The sequence below is a fragment of the Semicossyphus pulcher genome, unplaced genomic scaffold (assembly GCF_022749685.1).
Source record: "Semicossyphus pulcher isolate SPU_LCO1_2020_fin unplaced genomic scaffold, fSemPul1.0.p SCAF_13, whole genome shotgun sequence".
Taxonomy (NCBI): Eukaryota; Metazoa; Chordata; class Actinopteri; order Labriformes; family Labridae; genus Semicossyphus; species Semicossyphus pulcher.
The window spans coordinates 14,012,276-14,027,972 of record NW_027211637.1 but is presented as its reverse complement, the minus strand read 5'-3'; the positions used below and the strand labels follow the sequence as shown (position 1 = coordinate 14,027,972).

General features: G+C 46.1%; 1 protein-coding gene across 4 annotated transcripts in view; it reads left to right on the top strand.

Annotated features, from left to right (window-relative positions):
* casz1 (castor zinc finger 1) overlaps nucleotides 1-15,600 on the top strand; it is a 72,310-nt gene extending 56,710 nt beyond the window's left edge. For 2 of the 4 annotated variants that reach the window (XM_069660641.1, XM_069660640.1), the window contains exons 7-19: nucleotides 69-241; nucleotides 613-1,469; nucleotides 4,749-4,881; nucleotides 5,295-5,358; nucleotides 6,319-6,482; nucleotides 6,786-6,908; nucleotides 7,017-7,337; nucleotides 7,438-7,636; nucleotides 8,416-8,587; nucleotides 10,159-10,307; nucleotides 11,195-11,423; nucleotides 12,232-12,576; nucleotides 13,331-15,600. In XM_069660641.1, coding sequence (XP_069516742.1) covers nucleotides 69-241; nucleotides 613-1,469; nucleotides 4,749-4,881; nucleotides 5,295-5,358; nucleotides 6,319-6,482; nucleotides 6,786-6,908; nucleotides 7,017-7,337; nucleotides 7,438-7,636; nucleotides 8,416-8,587; nucleotides 10,159-10,307; nucleotides 11,195-11,423; nucleotides 12,232-12,576; nucleotides 13,331-14,598 — 4,197 coding nt within the window. In that variant the 3' untranslated portion in view covers nucleotides 14,599-15,600. The remainder of the gene's footprint in view (nucleotides 1-68; nucleotides 242-612; nucleotides 1,470-4,748; nucleotides 4,882-5,294; nucleotides 5,359-6,318; nucleotides 6,483-6,785; nucleotides 6,909-7,016; nucleotides 7,338-7,437; nucleotides 7,637-8,415; nucleotides 8,588-10,158; nucleotides 10,308-11,194; nucleotides 11,424-12,231; nucleotides 12,577-13,330) is intronic. The other 2 variants (XM_069660643.1, XM_069660642.1) reach the window with 1 other exon arrangement.
* The last annotated feature ends 97 nt before the right edge of the window (nucleotides 15,601-15,697 follow it).

Genomic DNA, 15,697 nt, shown 5'->3' with positions numbered 1-15,697 from the left:
GAAACTCTCATATCTGCTGTGGGCTCAGATCTCGTTTTCGATTGCCATGCTTTGTCTGTGCTCTGCAGGTGGGCTGCAGCAAGGTGTACACCAGCACCTCGGATGTCATGACCCATGAAAACTTCCATAAAAAGAATGCCCAGCTGATCAACGACGGCTTCCAGAGATTTCGTGCTACTGAGGACTGTGGCACAGTCGGGTGTCAGTTCTACGGGCAGAAGACGACACACTTCCACTGCAGGTGAATGCAATGGATTTCTTTTACATTTCCTTCATCTTTGCAAAATCATTTGAATTGCATCTTAATTGTGCTGGTCTCTTATTTAGAAGAGCATGCACCACCGAGCTATTATCAATGGATTTAGAGAATCACTTGGTTGATTCATCGAACTCCCCCTCTGGAATGTTTCCCTCTGGCAAAGGTTGCAGGTGGCAACGTGTCAATGAGCTGCTGCTGTGTTACTGAACCGCCTTAGTTATCATTCCTCCATTGTAAACTATTTGAATCATGTGGACCCTCTCCATGAATCCCAACTGCACCGAGGTACAGAGGTGGCTTTGTCACAGAGCATCCTAGCTTATCATGTTTTCCTTTTATCCGTTGTTTTTCAGGCGCCCTGGCTGCACTTTCACCTTTAAGAACAAGTGTGACATTGAGAAGCACAAGAGCTACCACATCAAGGATGATGCCTATGCCAAAGATGGCTTCAAGAAGTTCTATAAATATGAGGAGTGCAAGTACGAGGGCTGTGTGTACAGCAAAGCAACCAACCACTTCCACTGCATCCGCTCCGGCTGCGGCTTCACCTTTACCTCCACTAGCCAGATGACCTCCCACAAGCGCAAACACGAGCGCCGTCACATCCGCTCCTCCGGTGTCATGGGCCTCTCTTCCGCCTTCCTGGCACCAAAGGATGAGCCAGAGGAATCGAGCAATGATGATCTTATGGACTTCTCGGCCATCAGCAGCAAGAACTCCAGCCTGAGTGCCTCGCCCACGACCCAGCAGTCCACCACTGTACCGCATCTGTTGGCCACGCCCACCACTGCTGTCTCCTCCTCCTCTACATCGGGCCACACCCTCAAACCCGCACCCTCGCTGTCCAGCGCGAGCCAGCGTATGTCCAACCTGCTATCCCAGGCCCTGCCCAGCAACATGCCAGTGGCCCTTGCGCTTTCCAACAGTGCCCTGGCCACCTCCAACCCGTTCTACCCCCTTCTGCCCAGGCTGCCTCTCCAACCACCTCCACCAGCCGCTAGTCTGATTTCAGCTGTATCTTCTGGGGCCCATTCCATGCCCACTGACTCACTGACTACAGTGGGGGCAGACGGAGCCATGGCGTTCACCCCGACCTCCGTCGCCACCGCCTCCATCATGGAGAAGATCTCGGCAAGCAAAGGTCTGATATCACCCATGATGGCCCGACTGGCAGCTGCTGCCCTGAAGCCCTCCAACAACCCAGACATAGGTCAGTCTCTTCACTAATGTCAAGTCATTAATGATCACAAAACGAGTCAAAACAGACAACTTTCAATCTATAAATCTAAGAATAACCAACATTTTAACTTACAACACAGCCCTGTGACTGGTAGTCAGTTGTAAAGCTCAGCTTTGCTTGTTTCTCTATTCAGACAAATGTATTAAAATATGTGACGAGCAACAACCTTTTGAGCTCCGTCAGCACAGAAGTTGCATGTATTCCAAAAGCCACATCCTTTTTTCTGTGTGGACTTCTCCGCTGCAGCCTGAGAAGAGAGAGTGCACTCAGAGGTCATTCCTATCACTACCCACAGCGGAGAGAAAGGCAGAAAAAACTGCTGCTTTTAGGCTTAAAGGGACATACCGGAGGCATGGTCCTCTGCTCTGGGCTTGTTATTGTGTTGATCGTTTGTTAGATACCCACAATCCATTTGGAGATAAATGCGCTGACAGGGGAGAGTAGAGCCTGTAAAAGTCTCTTATGATGTTCAGAGTGGGGGCTCCTGGGGCTTGTGTCGAACATGTTTCCTCATCATTGGTCTCTTATCTATGTCTGCGCCCGTTCCAAGCAAATGGAGGTGGAATGAAATTAAGTTCAGAAATTGCGAGAACAAAAAAAAAAAGTGTTTTTTTTTTTCTTTTCCGTATCCTCTATGCAAACTGATAAAACAACAGAAATCGCTCAGGCAGAAATGACTCAATGCGCCCGAGCTGAGGAAGAAGCTTTTTTTCACTGATACAAGAAGTGCGACACACTTGCATGCATCAGTAAAGACACATTTTTTGAATTTCTAGAAACCTCCTGTTTGCACAAAAACATGTCAGTATCTATTTAGCATAAACACAATTCACATAAATTTTGGAGGTAATTGCCTTGTCTATGTTTATCATATGGCTCCAAACAAAGCTTCTGAAAATGAAAATGAAGTTAAAGCATTAAATTGATAATGCACGGCAGAGCGCCGTTTTGCATTCGCTAGCAGAGGGGCCTCCTGTGCTGAGCCTGAGCAGGTGGGGTGCGGATTGTAAATGGGGCTGCAAGGGGGAGCGTCTCCGGATGCTGGGACTGGGAAGGATTACAATTCCTGGTGGTGTTCCTGGAGCAGGACAGGCCCTGGGAGAGGGATGCGGCAGCTGCTCCGGGGAGCCGAGCTGAGCGCAGGCTGTCAGGCTGAGCTCCACCTCTGGGCTTCCAGCAGGTAGTCTGAACACTGGGTAGGCCCCCACTGAGGGCGGGGCCTCCACAGATGGTGCCTTCACCACCCCTCTCGTCGTCTCACCGAGAAGCTGCACCTCAGATCTCTCTGCTGGTTTGAAATAATCTTCTCCAGCTCAAAACTTAACCTTAACATTAAAGTTCAGTGCACATACAGCTGAAGTTTTGTTTCTCGTATTTGTTTCATTAAATGTGTGAACAGGACATTTGGGGCTAAAATGAGGAGGAAGTGGTTTGCGCTTCTCTATCAAAAAGGTGTGAGAAAAGTCACTGTGTTTGTGGCTATTTTCTCACACTGTTCTTTTTTTCACAGGGTTGTGAAACTTCACCTTCGTTGTGGTGAATTTTGCATTTTTCCTGTTTCTGCTTTCAGTATTTCTCGGTAGTATTTTTTTTTATTATTATTAAAAGTGTTCCGCTCTAATTTACCCCTAAGTGTTTTTCCCAGAGATTCGAGCATCTGAAGGGTTTACTAATTAGACACACATTACAAATGATCTTTCACTAGCTCTGTATCTTATCCAGGGTAATTACATGGTGATACATTATTCCTGGATAATTTCCAGAAAGAAGCTGCTTTGAGTCAAACTCATTTGTTCTCCCTCTTTGGGAAGCGGATAGAAGAAAATACTTCACTGTACGCAAAAGAAAAAGAGACTTCTGGGTTATAATTGACCTTAAATAGTCGACTGATCCTGTGATAAAGTAAAGGAATCCTGCGATCTGCCTGGTGATCATATGTAGATTATACAGCGAGTGGCTGCTCTTGATGTAATGTGCTCTCATTTGGTCTGAGAGTTGATTTAATTGTCAATGACAAGGAAGGATCTGTCTGGCTAGTTAATTTTGGGTGTACTCGTTTGAAGTCGGGGGGAGGGACGAGCGCTGGACGGAGACTTGGTAAGCATTCGGTGACCTCAAAGCAGACGCAAAATTGTTTGACTGCTGTTTTCCTTTAGCCCCACCCCAACTCCACCTCCAGCCCCTCCAACCTCAGCCTTTGTCAAACTGAACTGACACTGACACTGACACTTCCCCATCTCCTAGCTTTCAGCTGACAAGGCCCAGGACTGGCTTTTCCACTCCTATTCTCTCTGATATGTCTTTGGGTCATCTTGTAGCAGGGGGGAACTCTGCTCGGTTTCCCCCTTACGTAGGCTGGTCTTGTTTTCTCCCCAGCAAGAAAAAGGAGCGAGGCCTCACTAGGCTGAGGGCCAAGGGCACACACTTGGTTGCCCATGACCTTGCCTGTCACTATCCCTCAGCACCAGCCTCGATTCTTAAACAACAGATTCCTCACCAAACCAATCACGCCCGCTGATGCACTCTAGTCGCACAGGGTCACCCCTCCCAGTCACATTTTTTTTAAAGTAAAACACCACTTATTGCCTAACAAACGCCCGGCTTTCTCTTTGTAGCCCCAGGACAAATTAATATTTCAGTCCCTTGGGGATCGGGGGATGGGGCAGAATTCACCTTCCTGTCAGCATTTTTACCCTAAGTCATTCCCTGGTCTTTGTTTATCTCCTCTCAACTCTCCTGTCCACGCGCACAGCATCCACTGAATACCTATTTGGAGGAGAATGTGATCGAGAGGTCACGCTATTTGAACCAATCTGATTGGCTGTCAGCTCCAATCTGACCGACATGGCACCCCTGTTCCTTGTGGGTACGCTCAGTGGCATTGGCTGCCGTCCGTTGTCAGGCCAACGAGGAGCCCGGGAAGGTGGGAAGGGAGGGGGGTGGCCAATCTGAGACTGCCACTTTCCCTCAGCATTAGCATCTCACTTAATGACCAGTTAAGAGGCAGCCTGGCAAATGAGTTGTGACAAGTGCTGCAGAAAAAGGAGTCTTTTTCCCTCATATCTCCCGCCTCTCAATCACCATTTAAAAGGTTTGACGGCCTGACATAATTTCGCAATAATTATCACTCGGAGTATTCTTTTCGGGCCGGGACAGAAGTCAGATTGGATCTTGTCATAGCATAATAATGCTGACCAACAATAACTTTGTTGTCTCTTCTCTCCTCTGCTTCTCTGGCTTGATCCTCAGGGAATGGGCAGCCGTCTTCAGCCAGCCAGTTCAATCTGGTTCATGTGAAGCAGGAGCCGGTGGACGCACACTCCGGGGCCTCCCAAGACTCCATGCAGGAGCACAGCCTGGACCTGAGCAAAAAAGACCACAGGTACACACCATGCAGGGCACAAAGAGGGTTAATGCCGTATGGAAAAGGTTAAATCTGACTGGAAGTTTACGCAGTATATCCATGAAAGGAAAATACGGTTTCTCGCATTGATAGATGGTTTGTACGGTCTTGGCTGACAGGGTTGTGCCAGCAATTATTTATGAAAAATATCCCATTTATATACATGTGCATACAATTATACAATCCACAACATATTTCTCCATTTTGGTGCGAGAAGGATGTTTATATAAACCATCGACTCTAATCTTCCCTCCAACTCACAGTAGATCTTATTTCTTAAGAAGACAGCATTTTTCTTCTTCATTATACAGGCACACCTTGTGTGATAAATAGTAATATTTACTGTTCTCATGCAAATCTTGACTAAACATTGTTCATTTTCCTTGTTCCAGTAATGAATCAAATGGACACCCTGTACCAGGGAATACATCTCTTTTATCCTCGCTTATGAATAAGGTAAGATCCATCCATCAAACGCCTTTCATCCAAAGACAAATTAGCGCGACACGGAGGGGCCTGTTTGTTTTTTAATGTTTCACCGCTAATAAGATGAGTTTGTATCATTTAAATTTTCCAGCCATTTTTCATACAGTGTAATTTTCACCGCACCTCTCACAAATTAATATAATGAAGCAGTAGCTGGGTGCCATGCCAGATATATAGAGATGTTTGTTTTTTGATGAGCTGTTTTGAACTCGCCGTCCATTTTTTCTCCTCCTTTATACTTTTTCTTCCCCCGCCTCGCTCTACAGTTATTTATAGAGTTTGTAAATTATTTGATTAAAACTCAGAGGGGAAAAAAACAGGAAGGCGCTGCCCTCATTTTTTACCAAGTATTAATGTTAGCGTATTGAAATTTTTTTTTTTTTGTGAAGATTAAAATGGACATTGTCCTCCTCATACATCTTTTCTGATTGATACAAATGTGCCAGGTGGTTTCCATCACATTGATGATGTAATGCCACATCAGCCTCTATTTTTTACCCCCGCAAACTGATCAAGACCTCCTCCCTCCCCTCCGCACACTACTCGTCTTTTTTAACCTCTCCGCAGGAAAGCTTTAGAGTTGCTCTCCTTAATGCAGTTACTAAACTCAAACAGTGAAGGGGCACGCGGACCTGTTGTCCAACAGCTTCTCATGTCATGTCAGCTTTTGGAGCTTTGAATCGAGCCACCATTTCACATAAAAGGGTTAACTGTTACTCCCAGAGGACGCTTGGCAAACACGCTTGGCCTGCACTCAAGCAAAAGCCGGGATGTGTGTAAATCTGGCGGCGCTTTTTTGCTACGCCAAAACATTTGTGTGTGTGTGTGTTTGTTTTAACTCTCACACTGTCACTAACATATGCAAGTGCCCAGCTTATGTATGCTCTGCTAACCCAGCGGCTGGTTGTTTATGTGTTGCGTGTTTTGTAGATGTCACAGGTGAACCCTGCCCTGTTCAACGCCATGAACCTGAAGACAGAGCTGGAGGCGGGCCAGGGAAGCAGCACCTCAGAGGCAGCTCAGTATCTGAACAGAGTGCTGAAGAGGCCCATGGCAGAGAAACCCACGGAGATCTGGAGGACATACCTCCGCAGGTATGAAACATGAAAGTGCAGAGTCACTGTATTTGAGTCACTTAAATATACTTAACACATAATTTTAGGAGTAAGAAAACTTTCAGTGTACTGTACATAGAAGGCATTTTACTGTCAATACTACATCTCGCACACTGTATCTCTGGAAACTCCCTGAGACATAAAGAAGCCATTCTTGCGAGAGTTAGAAATGACTAACTGCAGCATGACAGAGCTGCAACATTTACAGTCAAATGAGGAGATCAAACAGTTGTTGTTTGTTTGTTTGAGAGGGCAGTAAATGAACTCTGTCTCTGTGTAAAGGTTTGACACTGATGACTTCTGTGAGGCTCAGTGCGACTTCCTGCAGAAAGTGCACTTTCATTGCCTGGTAGAGGACTGTGGTGCACTCTTCAGTACTGTGGATGGGGCCATAAAACATGCAAAGTGAGTGTCACACTGTTACTGTTGTTAACAGAAAAATACCACTTCCACATTTTAGCTTCTTTGGCTTCATTGATCAAATTAAAACCGAGCCAATATATTCTTTTTCAGCTTCCACCTCCGAGCCACCTTGAAAGTGAAGTCGGAGCCTCAGTTCGGTGAGGGCAAGGACTCCAGTGATGGAGCCCCGCTGCAGCCTGCTGCCCCTGTGTCGATTGCCAACAATCCTTCCATGGATGTTGCGCACCTCACCTCCTCTGGTGGCTACAGCTCTCCTCCTCCCTCCCTGCTGGCCTGGAAGCAGCTGACCGGCAGCATCCCTCAGATGCCGGCCTCGATGCCCAACCTGCCAGCTAACTCCCCTCTGGCCACCACCTCTCTGGAAAATGCAAAGCCACAAGTCAAACCTGGTTTCCTGCAATTCCAGGAAAAGTAGGAGAAACATTAACTTGTGTCATATTACATCATTTTACAGTATGTTAGTTTTACCTTTTTGCCAATTAAACTATATTTTCCATTTTTATTCACCCAGTGATCCCTGTTTGGCTACTGACTGCAAGTACTCAAACAAGTTCCACTTCCACTGCTTGTTTGGAAATTGCAAGTATGTGTGCAAGACGTCTGGCAAGGCCGAGTCCCACTGTTTGGACCACATCAATCCCAACAACAACCTGGTCAACGTCCGTGACCAGTTTTCCTACTACTCTCTGCAGTGTCTCTGTCCCAACCAGGTGAGTGCAGCTTGATAACTCAGCCAGGAGCTGAATCACCTACTGTCATCCCCCGAGTTTTCTAAGCATGAAGTATGCTATCTATTAGACCAGTGTTTGAGGTTATTTGACTCAAGGCTTTCACAACCGCTGCTCCCCGTCTTCCATCTCTGCTGAAAAGACAGTCGACTCACCCCAGTAATGCCTGTTTATATGTCAATGATGTCATTTTGACTGCCGCATTCTCCTCTCAGAAAAGGCCAATTTAGCTGATATTACCCAATAAATCATTGTCACTCGCACAGTAAACAAGGCTGTCTGGAATAGGGCAAAAATCAGGGGAATGCTTCGCAAATGAAACCTAAATGGCAGCCCTTGCCTGCTCTCATGAGCCCGTATTTGGAAAACCGTTTAAATGAATTCATTAATGTGTCGAAAATCACCCCTCTCACAAAAAGTCCCCCCCTCCTGCCTCCTCCTCCTTCCCCTCCTCCCCTCGCCCCTTAGTCTCTCCATCGCCTGAACTGAGCAGATCTTATTTTGCCCAGTCCTTTGGGATCTGGGCCTCACAAACAGATGGTGGTGTACAGACATGTTAGGAAGGAGGGGTGTTTGTGGAAAGCCTTAAAATAAAAAGTCATTGTATTTAGAAATGTGGAATGTTCACGCTGAGAATTGATCGTGTTTTTTGGGAAAAAAACTATTTTTAGTAGTGTATATAAAGAAAGATCATGTATGGTAATCAGCTCCACAATCACGTTTGGCTCATGATATTGGAAATGATGTGTTTCCTTCTGCAGCACTGCGAGTTCAGAATGAGGGGCCACTACCACTGTCTGCGGCCAGGCTGCTTCTTTGTCACCAACATCACCACCAAGCTGCCGTGGCACGTCAAGAAGCACGAGAAGGCAGAGCGCCGAGCCGCCAACGGCTTCAAATATTTCACCAAGAGGGAGGAGTGCGGGAGGCTGGGTAAGAAAGAAACACAGAAGTTTTGTCCTGCTGTCTGCCTTCTTAGCTTTTTGTCCTAGCGTCTTGTTCCCGTACATCACCCCACAAGCCCTCCTCGCCAGCTTAACCCTCCAGCTTTTGAAAACATCTTAGCAGCAGAGATGTGCAAATTAAAGAGTGTTAAATTGAAAAAGATGTAGATTGATTTTTGTTGGGCTGTGTTTACAAAGGGAGAGAGGCCGGTGTTGGCAGACAGGGTGTCGTGCTATTTGAGTTGTTTAAGAGGCATGAAACAAGTCTGCCTCGCAGGTTTTGTTGCTGTGTTTTGCATATTCACAATGGCACCTCGACTCCCAAAGGTGGTCTTGCCTGTACTATGCGAGCAATAACGTCAAAAGGGGGCAATCACATCCAGGTTGTTTTCTTCTTCCTTTTGCCCCTGTCAGAAATGAGCAATTAGGTTTGTGTTTGTTAATTATCCGGCTTGTCTGGTTTAGCCTGTTTGTGTTCTGAAGCTGCGCCTCACAGCCACCGCTGCCATCACACAGAAATGAATTAAAAGTGATCTGTTTTTTTCAGGGGGTTACACAAGCTTTTCAGAACACAGAAACAAAGCAAACAAAAACAGGCCCTAAACAGCTGTTTTTTGTCCCCAGCCTGATCTGCCAACTGTATTGTTCGGGCTGGGGGAAAAAAACAGAAAGGATTACCATCGCTCGCACTCCAGTCATAAAGAATTGATGGGTTGCCAGTATCCATGGCAGCAACATTAAACTGAACACTGCTGATGATGTTACCTGGTTTCTGTCTCACAAAAGGCCCTCCATGTCACGGGGGTTACTGTTATTTGCTCAACTTTGCGTGTTTAAAACGTTGTGTGTGCAAAAGCTATTTGATGACACAGACGTGTTGTGCTCTTAAACTGGGTGCCATGGTTACTGACATGCTAGCACCTGCCCAGCATGTTACTCTTTCAATTATTTCTGCCTGCTTTTATATAATGGTATTTGATTAACAGGCACAAAACGGAACATTCATTTAATTTGAAATCATAAAGCAATTAGAGCTAGACCGGTTAAAACAGGAGAAAAGAACAGAAGAATACGCGGCAGACAGCAGCACAATGGAGAACAAAAGGGAAAATGACAATGGAGATACTTTGAAAAATGAATTTAATATGGTAATAATTGTATATTTACTTTGGTTTGCAGGGGTGTGTGCATTATTGGCCCACAGAAAATGAGAATTTATTTATGTAAATTCCTAATTGAATAAAGCATGTCAGTGTAATAAAAGAGCTCCACAGGTTTAGTGCACAGAAGCCTCCACTTGCTCAGTGTGACACTGGAGTGATCTAATATTCCTCCTACATGTACACTCGGAAACACTTTGAAACCCGATCCCTCTTTTGTCACAGCCATATCATGAAATTAAAAAAAACTAAAAATATTTCAGTTTGTGTTTGATCTAATCACAACACCGTCCCACTGATGATATTGCGTTTAGTGCAGAAGCTGTTCTCAGATGTCTCTCACGGAGAAATTAATCTGCGAGTGGAGAGTTAACACTGCCGCCGCTTTTCTTTTTCGCAGGTTGTAAGTATAACCAAGTGAACAGCCACTTCCACTGCATCCGCGAAGGCTGCCAGTTCTCCTTCCTGCTCAAGCACCAGATGACCTCACATGCTCGCAAACACATGAGGCGGATGCTGGGGAAGAACTTTGACAGAGTCCCATCCCAGGTACAAACATATGACACATGCCACTCTGAAAGGTTAATTATGTGAAAATACGGGCTGAACACATCGAGGTGTTGAATAGTATGGGAAACATTTATGAACCAAGCCAAATACCGTTCACACCCTTTTTAACAACATAAAAAGGATGTTTGTGCAACATACAGGTTTAGAGCGTCTTATATTACCATGGATTTTGTTCAGTTTTATAGGACTGACACGTTTAAATTGACTTTCAGCCATACTGTATGTTCCCGCAAGAGATGATAAGACGATAAAAAGTGTTCTTCTGACAGGCAATGTGAGTGAGCTGCTAAACAGAAAAGTGTTTCAATGGAAAAGTGATTTTTTATAAATTAATTTTCACCCAAATTGGACACTCACTTATTATTTCTTCTACAAAATCTTCAGGTCTGTCTGTTTGTTGGGGTCCAATGTCCTGACAGTTGTACCCACTTTATTTAGTAAATTTGTTTTGTCTTATTTTTATAATTTAAACAATATAAATTGTGCTTCCTGCTCTATAAGTCAGATTTAGGCAAGAGTAAAATTAGTAAAAAGGAGACGACTGCTCTGATACTGTTCTAAAAATCAGTGACAAATCATTCACGACACTGTTTTGATGATTATTTGTTAAACTGGGTTGTCCCTCATTTCCCAACATGACCTCTGCAGTACACTGTGTGCCAAACGTCATTTTAAACATGTGGATTTTCTAGTTCTCTTTGTTCTTTTTTAGTTTCGAAGCCCTCATATAATGACAGAAGTGCGAGGTTCATTCTTTTAGAACTCTTGAGAAATAGTTGACTGCATGCCAAGAGCCAACACCTGCATTAATGACAAGTTTAATGTTTTGAAGCGTCCCTTCACAATGTGGATTATCCGTTTCCCAGGTGATGCCACTCGGTCAGAGAGCAGATGACATGCAGCACGTGTCCGGCATGCACGGAGCCGGCCAGCCCGGTATCAACTCCAGCTTCTCCTCTGGGGTCATGGATGAGACCGATGATTACATGGACTACATGGGAGGAGGCGGCAGCCCCTTGGGCCTCTCTTCTGAGTCCTCTAACCAGGACCGAAGCTGCACCAGCACACCTGTAGGCCACGATGGTTCCCCAGCAGGTGAGAATATGTAAAAGAAAAGCACAAAAAACACCTGACAGATGTCTGGGTGTGAGCATGTAGATGGTTGTAGGAGTTTTCCACTCCTACATTCAGCACCATGCATCAAGCGTCAGACCAAACTCATCTAACTTACCCAGAAAACCAGCAACTTGTCGTTTCCTTCATTATTCACTCCTGTATTTCTTTTTTACCTGCTTTAACTTACAGTCAGTAGCATAATGACACATCAGTCATAATATATAAGCTTGATGACAATGCTGTTTTCTTGTGTTCTGAGTCATAGATAAGATCTTTACAGTTAGCCTGGTCATCATCATAAAACATCCATTTTGCACATCAGTACTTTGAGTTATTGCACCGTGTGTAGCTTATTACATTTGCCTTTGGCCAGAGATCATCCCTGTGGCTTTATGTCCACTTTAGTGCTTTTAGTGGGTTGAATTGTGGGACAAAGGGAGGGAAAGTAGAACCAGCCTCTTTCCCCTCAAACTTACTGAATACATGGTTCCCCTCTGCTTCTTTTCTGAATCTGAGCCTGTCTTTGATTATCACATTTCTCCACGTGTTGCCAATATGATCCACTACTCTCATCATTGTTGTTTTGGCCCGTGTTTGGGTTACTTGTCTTGAATGGGCCTCATTTTGTATCATTCTCTTATCTTTTATCTTTCCCTTTTTACCTCCCATCCCTCTGTGTGTGTGTGCGTGTGTGTGTGTGCGTGTGCGTGACTTGGCCCTGGTTTTTGTGTGTGTTTCTTCCCCTCTTGTCTGTCCTTCACCCTCTCTGGTCAACCTGTCTCTCCAGGACAAGGCTGCCCCACCACTTCTGCTCCTACCACCCCTGCTGACAGTAGCGCTACCCAAAATGCACCTCCTTCTTCCCCTCCTCTTCCACCTCTTCCTCCTCTCTCCGCTCCTCAGCCTGGCCTCATGTCCCAGGCCCCATCCCTCTCTCCTGCTCTCCTCCGACCTCCTCTCCCCTCACTCCCATACCTCCTTTCTCCATCCTGTCTGTCATACTCTCTGCTCAGCGCCTCTCTGGGAGCCACTCGGAGTGTTGTCATGCCAACCAACACACCAGCTTTCAGCCCCATCATTGCCACTCCGTCTCCGGTTAAAAATGACGTCCCTATAGTGCAGGATGCTGCAGGTACTTATCCCCGGCGCAAACCAACACTGCAGCTGTCACTCTCAATTGAGTCCTGAGCAGCATTTAACTGTTTGATCTGCTCTATCGAGGCTTTCCAGCATGCAACAAAGAGAATATTTCTGTATAAATGATGAAATGTGCATTCTTACTGAGTGGGTACAAAACAAATGTGTTTCATTACTTCTCTGACATCTTTGCGTGTGTTAGAGTTAGCTTATTAGTGTAACTAATATTTAAAGATGGGGCAGTAAATTTGGCACCTGTAGTCTGAATTCTGAGCTTGCTTATCGTCCATTAACTAGGCTACATCAGCAGCCTCTTATTTTAATCACGCCTCAAGTTTTATCGAGGCCCACCGCTTCCTGTCTAGCAGAACAGGGATCACATCATTAGCAGTGACCCCAGGGTGTTGCAAAAGGTGGGTGCCCCTCATAAAACAACATGGAGATAAGAGGGTCGGTTAAGACCCACAGCTCCGCCTCTGTTTGGAGGCAGGAGACACCCTGTAAAAGTGTCATGTTCCAAAGTCAATCTATCATTTTCCCCTCCTTTAATCATTCTTGGAATTAGGACTAAAAAAAAAACTGTGGCTCTCTGTGCTTACTCAGCTGTGAACCACTTCTGGCTGAGTAAGGCTGCACATTAGGGTTTCAACCAGGCCGGTCTGGCTTTGTTATCTGCTTGTAGTTTGTGGGTTTGCTTTATGAACCAACTGATTATTTTTTAATGCGCTTCCTTCCTCTTTTTCTTCCAGGCAACACCATCTCCATTCCCACGGCCACCGGTTCAAAGAAGCGCTTCTGGATCATCGAAGACATGTCGCCATTCGGCAAGCGCCGCAAGACCGCATCTTCTCGTAAGATGCTCGATGAGGGGATGATGCTGGAGGGCTTCAGGCGCTACGACCTCTACGAGAACTGCAAGGACACGGGCTGCCAGTTTTCCCTGAAGGTGACCCACTACCACTGCACCCGTGAGAACTGCGGCTACAAGTTCTGCGGCCGCACCCACATGTACAAGCACGCGCAGCACCACGACCGCGTGGACAACCTGGTCCTGGACGACTTCAAGCGCTTCAAATCCTCGCTCAGCTGCAACTTCTCCGACTGCCAGTTTTCAGGCAACAGCACCCACTTCCACTGTCTGCGCTGCGGCTTCCGCTGCACTGACAGCACCAAGGTGACGGCCCACCGCAAGCACCACGGCAAGCAAGATGTGATCAGCGCTGCAGGCTTCTGCCAATTCAGCTCCAGTGTTGATTGTGAGGTTCCCGACTGCAAGTATAAGCTCAAGTGCTCGCACTTCCACTGCACCTTCCCTGAGTGTAAGCACACAGTGGTTGGCATGTCCCAAATGGACTCCCACAAGAGGAAGCACGAGAAGCAGGAGCGTGGCGAGCTGCCATCTGTGTCGCCCAAACAGGAAGGGATGCATCACCTGGGAGGTGTGTCCGTGGTCCCTCCAGTCTCATTGGGTCTCTCTACCTCCTCACCTGGAGGCTTCCACGGGTTGTCCCACGCCATCAACAGCACTGCTCGCTCCATGCTCTATCCGACAGGAGGCATGGGGTCTGAGTACACCCACCCGTACCCGCCCCACTCCATCAGCCTGGACGGCTCCCTCAACCTGGGCACCAACAGCAGCAGCTCCCTCTTCTTCCTGAAGAACGCAGCCGGCCTGGGTCTCAGTGACTCTCTGGACCTCAGCAAGAAGATGCACCAGGATGTAGCCAGGCCCGGCCAGAACCTCACAACCCCGCTGGGTCTGCCGGCTGCTCAGGACGACACCACGGGGACGTCCGGGGAGGCTGAAGACGACCTGTCACCAGAGGAGGAGGCGCACGCGGAGGAGGAGGATGAAGAAGAGGACGACGAAGAGGAGGAGGCCGAGGAGGACAACAGTGACTCGAATGATGATTCAATGGCAGAGCGTGATGGTGTAAAGAACAATGGCGAGAGTTTCAATGCTTCCGTTAACCACACTGATACTTCCCAACTGGAAAAGCTCGACGCTGACCCATGAAAAAAACAAACAGTGACTGTAGGAAGTGAAGAGAAGCCTGTGTACTATGAACAAACAATGAAAGTGGCCTCATTTATCATGTTTAGAGACTACAGATGACAACAAAAAAACAACAACAGTGTGGAGAAAATGACGGCCCAAAATGATTTATTATGATGTTTACAAGATGACCAACATTATTAATTCAATTATGCATTAAAAAAATATGAACGGAGACACACAGAATTAGGCCCTGTTTTACGCACGGGGCAGCAATGTAAAGCATTTTACTACACATCAGTCTTTTTGTGTGCGTGCATGTTTGACTTTAATTTATTTTTATTTTTTTCACTTTTTTGTGTGTGGATAAAAAAAAAAGTTAGAAAAACAAAAACAAATCTCTCTATATAACTATATATGTAAGTGTGTGTGTGTGCGTGCGAGTGTGTGTGAACGATGATATACAAAAGGAAATTGCTGGCACAGGCGACATGAACTGCAGGGCCGTGATATGTAGAAAAAAAGGGACGTGAATCACTAAAGGGGAAACAGGATGTGTTGAAACATTTGATCTTTTTTTCTGTATTAATATTAATTATTATTATTATTATTATTGGACACTGAGAGAAAGGGAGTTACATTCTGCTCGTTCCCGCCTCTCTCAGGTGTTCTTCTTTGTTCTCAATGACATGTGGAACCGACCAGTAAATGTGTGGTCGGCCTCAGCTGCAGTCTCAACAGTTCTCTCTGACATTCTGCTAGAAACGCTCGACTAGCACCGAAACCAAGCTCAGCCCCTGTAATTTAACCCCGCCCCCTGCGGAGGAATCAAGTTTGTGTGTGGATAGTGCACTTTTATATTAGCTGACCATGATGATTACCATGATGATAGATAACTCATAAGCATATTTAAAAATATTTTTGTTACCATTTGCATCTTTGCTTTACGATGTCGTTTTGTTGTGTTGTTAGTCAGAAGCATATCGATCTGTAAGCGGGCGAGGTCGTGATTAAAGACCGGTGACTCGGGGGTGGGAGGGTGTGGGGGGGGGGGGGGGGGGGGTGTCAGACTGACCAGAGGAGCCGATGAGTCACTCAGACGCTGCGAGGGAAGGGGGGG